Source organism: Rhyacophila brunnea, unplaced genomic scaffold, assembly GCF_057557595.1.
Source record: "Rhyacophila brunnea isolate RB1 unplaced genomic scaffold, BYU_Rbru_1.0 scaffold_13, whole genome shotgun sequence".
Lineage (NCBI taxonomy): Eukaryota > Metazoa > Arthropoda > Insecta > Trichoptera > Rhyacophilidae > Rhyacophila > Rhyacophila brunnea.
Genome location: NW_028232785.1, coordinates 28,216,357 through 28,225,017, shown reverse-complemented (window position 1 = coordinate 28,225,017; position 8,661 = coordinate 28,216,357). Strand labels below are relative to the sequence as shown.

At 36.1% G+C, this 8,661-nt stretch overlaps 1 protein-coding gene across 1 annotated transcript; it reads left to right on the top strand.

Moving 5' to 3' along the window:
* Positions 1-319: 319 nt before the first annotated feature.
* LOC147077160 (uncharacterized) lies at positions 320-5,154 on the top strand. The gene is made up of 4 exons (XM_085941013.1): positions 320-469; positions 1,991-2,143; positions 2,955-3,087; positions 5,150-5,154. Exons 1-4 carry the CDS (start codon positions 320-322, stop codon positions 5,152-5,154), a joined length of 441 nt encoding a protein of 146 aa, XP_085797139.1.
* Positions 5,155-8,661: the final 3,507 nt, after the last annotated feature.

Genomic DNA, 8,661 nt, shown 5'->3' with positions numbered 1-8,661 from the left:
GATTTAAAAGCAAAATGGCAGGGCTTAAAGCTTATAATATAGGTAGGTAGGTACTTACATAAACTTCTTAAAACTCCCATTATTTTATATTCGTATATTATTGACAAGTAAGTGGTTAATTAGCAGTCCATTTTGGTCTAAACGTAGGTAGCTACTAGTCTTCAAACTATTTTATTACTTATAGAAGATGGCAACACTGGTTAACATTGTCTATGGTTAATGTGCTAATACCACGGCTGCCAAACATTTATTCCATCTCACGATTATTCATACCTAATTAGCACATTTACAGCTGTACGCATTTGATTAAATATAGAAAATGGATATAAAATTCGAAACAGATGATAGGGTATCTGATCCAGAAGGACACCATTGGTTTGATGTACCAATAGTACATTCAAACAACACATGCGACCATGATTTTATCAAGAAAGAGGATGCAGGTGAAACAAGTTGTAATATTTCTGAGGTTAGTTTTGTTATATCGCTTCTTTTTATAAGATTTATCGTTTCAGGTGTTACCTTATTAACTATTCCACAACTCAACTAATTTCTATTATACCTGTTGGTTTGTTATGTTTCGGAAAGCCGTGTTGACAAGGTCTAAGTAGGTACCTACACTTGGACCGAGTGCCATCCAAGCACACTCGTATGAGACATCTTGATACTAATTATTCCTATCCAAGCTAACTTGGATGAGTAGGACGTGGTCCGAGTAGCTTAGATAGGAATAATTAGTATGAAGCTGTCATTTGGATGGCACTAGGTCCAAGTGTATTTGTATCGTACTTGGACTGTGTCAACGCGCTTTAAGTGGGTATTGTATGTCAGACATGTCTAATTTTAAGGCTGTGAGCTTATTACCAGTAGGTACCTATTAATACTGGAAATGAACCATGACACACTCCTTTCATCATTAATTGTTAACATAGACAAAAAATGCATTCTATTTGACAGGCTAAATTGTAAAAATTTGAAAAATAAATCTACTTGCTTATGAAAAACTGAAAAGTTCGTTACAATTTATACCGCATTGAATTCCGTGTACGGAAACTTGTACGTATGCAGTTCGTTGTCACGCTTCACTGTGAAATGTTGTATTGGAAATATATGACCGTATATTCAAGGCCATCCAACCTCTTTGGGTCGTATAGTACCTACTGACATAAAATTCATGTCTAAATAATAAAACACGGTTCTTGTCGGTTTACACTTTATAGGAAGCCAGCAGCAAACAAATTTTGAAGATTGCCAAAATTTGCTCATTCAAAATTTGCCAAAATCTGCTATGAAAATTGAATTAATATTCATATTGAATCTAATAAAATTGTAGACCGGTATACTATAAGAGCATCTCTTTCTCACGGCGAACTGTGCCACGGTGAAATGTTTTACGTAAAATGTACATTTAACTATTGAATTCGAAGGTAATCAGTAACTAGCACTACTGTCGTACTTTACAATTCAATACCGCTGCATATATATGTTAACACCCAGATTTTAAACCCACTTACCTTACTAGCACCTGTACACGTGCATGGATTCACTTACAGCAATAGTGTGTATTTTAAACTATCGCGTTAATAACTATTTACACGTACTCGTGCTGACTATCTCGCCAACCTCATTCTTCAAGAGTAAACGAGACGCGATGTTGTCATTTTATAGTACTATTTGACAGGCCCGGAAAGTCGGTTAACCTCAAAATGAGTCTGCGTGGTGTAGTTCGTTTTTACCGGCAGGTTCGCCACTGTCGTTCTACTGCGCAGACGTGGATATCGAACAAATCGCCAACTGTCGCCTGAAAATTCAGAAACATCCTAACTATTTTGACTCATGCATGCAATCTTGCAATTTGCATGATAATACATGTTTACACGTGCATTTTATTATTATGGCTGCGTTAATACTTAATGTGCAGTAAATCCATGCACGTGTAAACGGGGTATTCCGTTTGTCTTTCGTGTTTAATCCAGTTATTTTTTTTCAGATTCCTTCAAAGGACCTGCCCAATATAAAATCTGAGACAGATTTTCAGGCAGCTTCCATTAAAAGTGAGTTCGTTGAAGATACAGTACGGCCATTCAGCAATGAGGACTCCGTTGCAGGATGCTCTTATTCTGAAATGAAACCAGCTAATGAGGTTGGCATATAGAATTTAAATTATTTAAAATCATTGGTAACCCTTCAATTTACTGTCGGACTCAAGTAGAAAGCCGATACATTCACGACTGGTCCTACCTTTCCGCCCCTCCCGTTGTTGTCTTTGGATAATGGTTTGATTTGAATCGATGATGATAATGCATATATCAATTTTACATATTTTTTGGAAATCGATATTACCACCGGTTTTTGTGTGAAGACTAGTCTGACTTTGACAGCTGATGAATAACAGGAATGTATATAATCTATAAATACTTAACACTGATAGTTCATATTATCTTTGATTTGAGATTTTTTTATAATTCAATTTGAAACGAGAAAGGGCAAATTAATATGTCAAGCAATCTGGGATCTGATTTTGACAGCTGAACAGTGGACCACTCGTTGCTTGTAAAAAAAGATATAGTCATTGATCGTAAAGCAATTGAACATTAAAAATTATATAAAAATAGATTATCTACAACGTTTAAAGAATGTTCAGGGTTATGCTCTGAAAATACCACAAACGCTCCATTTTGACCTACACTGAGCATGTGGGCCGTTAACATACGTTTTCTTTATTTTTATGACATGTAGTGAACGCATTGAATTTGTTATTTGTCATATTCACCACTGGTAAAATGAATATAATAAACACAATATGACGTAGTACGTATTTTATATTATTTAATACACATCAGGTCTACTTTCATTTGTTTCGATCTGATTTTGTCGACTGATAGGTACTCTTAGCTCAAGTGTAGTTCGATTTTCTATAGCTATTTTTCAACAAGGTATTATTTTTTTTACAGATTACCTTTGTCAACTGCAGTATATTTACTGGCAAGAGTACTGTCCAGCGTGCGTCTAAGAAACAAGTCACTTTGTCTAATAATGAAATTGAAGTTCATGAACAAGATATTAAAAAGGAAGTATCGATTTTAAGTGATAAAGAAATGTGTCTAAATCTGTACAGATCTTCATTTTATGAAAGAAATTTTGTCTGCAACATGTGCTTCACTTTTTTCTCAACCGAACTCAAATTGTATAACCACAAACAAACCCATGAAGTTTCTTTATCTGGCAATAAAAAGAATCAATCTGAACACAAACGGTTTCATTGCAATCAGTGTGACTACATAACGATAAACATGTCTCGTTTAAGAGTACACAGAAAATCTCACAGCGACTTCAAACCTTTCAATTGTAAATTATGTGATCACAAATGTAAATCAGCAACTAACTTAAAAAAGCACGAATTAGTTCATAGCGAGGAAAAACCTTATAAATGCACTGTGTGTGATTACACCAGCAAATCTCCAGATTATTTAAAAATACACAGTAAAGTGCACAGCGGAGAAAGGCCTTTTAAATGCGATGTGTGTGATTACACATGCAAGTTGATCGGTGTTTTGAACAGACATAAAAAGATTCATAACAAAGATAAACCTTTTCAGTGTGATTTGTGTGATTATAAGTGTACACTCAGTGGCAATTTGAAAATTCATAAAATGGTGCATACTGGCGAAAGACCGTTTACATGTGATTTGTGTTCGTCTAAATTTTCTGCGCTTAGTACCCTTAAGAATCATAAATTGATTCATAGTGGTGAAAAGCCTTTTCGATGTGATATATGCAATCACCGTTTTAGACAATTGACTTCCTTAAAGAAACACGTGAAGGTCCATGTTGGGAGAGGGTAAACTAGCTGCGGGTTGACCCGAGTTCCAGACTGTTATAATATGTATGTTATGTCTATCAGTTATCTACTTCTTATTGTGCCATCCCCTAGCAAAAATCGGCCACGATCAAGGCGATCTTATCTTTGTCGTCTGCTACCCAGAACAGTTCAGTGGAGCTGCATACGTACCAATCACGGAGGTTCTTAAGCCACGAAATGCGGCGTCGTCCTCTACTACGGTTCCCATTGATCTTTCTTTGAATGACAAGTTGGAGAATGCTGTATTTTTGTACTCTCATAATGTGGCCGAGGTACTGTAGTTTCCTGGTTTTGATACTACGTAGAGCTTCTCGGTCCTTCCCCATTCGATTGAGAACTTCAACATTTGTCACCCAGTCAGTCCAAGGATTTTTGAGAATGCGTCTATACAGCCACTTCTCGAAAGCTTCAAGTCTCCGTGACATCTCTTGGTTTAGCGTCCATACTTCCATTTATATGTCCATTATTGTGCAAGATTTAAAACTAATAAATAAAATATGAGTCCGACAAGGTGATACAATCCCACCTAAACTATTTACAGCTACCCTTGAATACTTATTCAGGCAACTTGACAGGAATGGCAAAAGGATCCGCATAAATGAAGAATACCTGAGTCATATACGCTTTGCCGATGACATAGTAATTTTCTCGCTAGACTCAAAAGACATCCAATGCAGGAACTCGCTAAAGTAAGCAACAAAGTACGCTTGAAAATACTTGTAACAAAGACAAAAGTCATGTTCAACTGCTTTGCGGGCCAAAAAGAAATTCTCATCAATGGCACTCAGCTCGAAGAGGTGAAAACTACATCTATCTGGCAGGGAAAAAAAGTATAAGAAATTGTTCGCAGAGTAAAGCTAGGCTGGAGTGCTTTTGGCCGCGTGAATAATATCTTCAAAAGTGATGTTCCACTGTGCCTAAAGCGCAAAGTGTTCAACCCAACCTGTGTGTGCTTCGCGCAATCACATATGCGTATGAAACATGGACTCTAAGTAAAAGAGAGATCCAGAAACTTAGAATAGCACAACGTCGTATGGAGAGGTGCATGCTGGGCATTACGCGAAAGGACAGAAGGAGGAATGATTGGATAAGGAAGCAAACAAAGATTTGCAATTGTTCTCATTTGTACTGGTGTGCAGGTGTAAAATGGTTGAGAAACTTTGCAAACACACTCCGGGCGGCCGCGTTATAAAAAAGTCACGCCATTATTTAGTTCACATCCCGGGATAGTAATTAACTGTCTGAATACGATATAGAATGTTTATCACTATTTTTTAATGTTTTTAGAGTAGACCTTTTAAATACCGGGAGGTACGGCGGTACCCTGTGGGTCTACATTATATTTTTTTTGTTCTAATATCGATTTTCTAACATTGACACCTCGTATCTGCAATTCAATATTTTTGATATGGGGTAGTTAAAATGTTATACAAAAATTAATATTTAATGATAATAAATAAAAACAAAAATACGCTTGGTGCAAAAATAATTATTTAGTTCATTTTTAATATAGGTACGGTATTTTTTTTTATTATTTAATATCTTTAATAGTTTTTGTATAAAATTTTAACTACCCCCTATCAAAAATATTGAAATGCAGATACGAGGTGTCACTATTAGAACATCGATATATTAGAAGTAGGAATAATATCATAAAGGCTTTCTTGTTTTTCATTAAGTATTTCACCATGATTCTAAAAGATGGCAATGTGTGTACAATATATTAAATTTATTTTAAATAATCGACCGGGGTTAGTATGAATGTAAAGTACAGCGTATATACACGCTCATTTTCTATGGCCTGCATTCAGTGATGTCCCTAGACAAAATGCCGCCCCTAGGCAGCGCCAAAATGCCGCCACATTTAAAAAAAAAAATTTAAAGTACAATATTTTTATCATCCTTTCATGACTCCAATATCTAAGAAATGTGTTCTATGAAGACATTAATAACAAGATGAATACCACTTAATGCCATCACTTCTTCAATAGACAATATGTATTGTGAGTCCACGGTTTCAGTTACATTTATAAATACGCCTGACAACTTTCAAAACTCGCAATTGACTAGCAAACATTTTACACAACATTGAGTGGAATTGCTGTTCACCAAGGACGTGACCTCAAAAAACGGAAGTAAACTAGACATCGCAACCCAACAAAACATTATAGTCCTATCATAACTTGTATTGTAATTAATAGGTACATTTTGTTTCCTACCAGTGAGATGAACTTTTTAATGGAAAGATATTTCCGTTATAACTTAGTTTAGGTGGCTATTTATATATACCTAATGTTTCTCCTCGATTTGCCGCCCTTCGGGTAACTGCCGCCCCCAAGCGACGCTCATTGCCTGCATTGCACGAATGTAGTTAGAGAGCGCATATATACGCTTGTGGTATACAACCGGTTTTAAGTGATATGTTAGAATAACCCTGCTTACTGTACCTACTTCTTGGAATAAACACCTATTTTTCGTAATACTGACATCTTATTAATCGCCTCATCATCTTCCCGGCCGCCCTTGCCGACTGAAGTAGTAAGCCGATACATTCACAACGACTGGTCCTACTCTTTCCGCCCCTCCCGTTGTTGTCTATGGATGGCCTGTCATTGTTTTATAGCGTGCTCATACTGACGCGTATGTCATGTTCACACAGGGAATGGTTTGATTTGAATAGATTAGTTACATGATAAATAATACACAAGCATTAACACACCTTCTACAAATGTACTTAATGCGTAGATCAATGCTACATATTTTTCGGAAATCGATATTACGACCGGTTTTTGTGTGAAGACTAGTCTGACTTCAACAGTTGATGAATTACAGGAATATATATTATTATTTATAAATAACACTGATAGTAATGTTAATATGTTTGTTTTGAGAATTTTATATACTTAATTCAATTTGAAACGAGAAAGGGTGAATCAATATGTCAAGCAATCAGGGATCTGATTTTGACAGCTGAACAGTGGACTACTCGTTGCTTGTGCAAAAAGTTATGCTCAGGCTTTATTATTCGAAAAATGGCGCTGGACTTTGTCAATAGTTTGATAGGCAGGTAGGTACTTAGGTACCGAGTTTAATTAATAAATTTCTAAATATAAATTGAGAGATATTAAATAATCTTTAGAATAGATAATCTGAATCTGAAATGATAATCAAAATACAGGGAGAATTTTAAATACGCCCATACTATTTCTAGGTACATACCAGATACCAGAAGGACTATCTTTACTGCGGTGGAACATAATACTGTTCGGCTTTTATATATTGACATCCACGTCATGGCGCTGTTTGCGATTCAAGTATTAGCCGGCTCGCACATCACAACTCGCCTCGTGTGCCTGACCGCCATAAATCAAAACTTTCGAGAACGGGCGGCCAGTGTTGCATGAGATAAACTCGCACATCTATCTAGCGACAGTCGCGCGTAGCCTTCGAAACGTATTGATATTTCATTGCGGTGATCGGCGACCCGGTATAGGAATGACCAATTCGTAGGTGTTTCTTTTGACTTCGACATGCAACATGTGATTTGTTGTTTCGTAAAATAACGATGACGTCACATCGACTAATTCGACACATTTTTAGGATCATTTAGAGATCTGATAATATATGCAAGCAGGCTAAGTATTCGTACGCCACACACTTGTCTCATGCGGGAGATATTGCAACGTTGTAGTAGCAGAAACGGCCGCGCTGACGTGTTAGGTTAGGTTAGGTTAGGTTATAGAAGCCGAAGTCTCGTCCCGTCTTGATATAGAAGTCGAAGTCTTACTTAAGGGTTTACAAATGTAGTGTACCTAATAATAATATTATAGGAAATAAATCTATTATAGCAACGATACGCCATTTAGAACGGAGAGATAGTGAACCTATGACACGCGTACACATAAAATTTAGTATGACAAGTGGACAATTTTTGTGACACGCGGGAAAAGTTAAGAAGGTACTTAAGTACCTATGTACCTATTTCATTTTACTTTGTACAATTCGTAAATTCCAATAATTTCAATTCGCAAATTGCAATAATTCGTAAGCAGCAAGAGAGGCGCTGTTAAAATTGAACGCTTATTGCAACAATTACAACCAACGTATTGTAATTGTTACAATAAGTGCTACCTAATACTTTGATACAAACCTACCCTACGTTTGATAATATCACTATCACTTTATCACTTTAGCGGTCGATAAGTACAGAATATACCCACTGGTCGCACTAAATTGTATTGTAAAGTCCGATTTTGTAGATCGTTTGGATGAATGTAGGGGCTCGCTTACGTACGTAGGTACCTACCTAATTTCTAATACACATTAATATTATAATGTACGCATGATGTTTGTACGATATACTAAATAGTTCTTACACAAAGCTCAAATTACTATCCTTGATAATATCAGAGAATAGCGTTGCTAGGATAGGTACCTACTTAACAAATAAGTGAAAAAAATGGTTGTCAAACGACAATAATAATTAAGTTAAATTCAAAGCCAGATATAAAAACACTAATATTATTTAAACAAAATAAAGACAGGTATTCAAGACACATTCTAAAGGCAATAAACAATTACAACCAACGTATTGTAATTGTTACAATAAGTGCTACCTAATACTTTGATACAAACCTACCCTACGTTTGATAATATCACTATCACTTTATCACTTTAGCGGTCGATAAGTACAGAATAGACCCACTGGTCGCACTAAATTGTATTGTAAAGTCCGATTTTGTAGATCGTTTGGATGAATGTAGGGGCTCGCTTACGTACGTAGGTACCTACCTAATTTC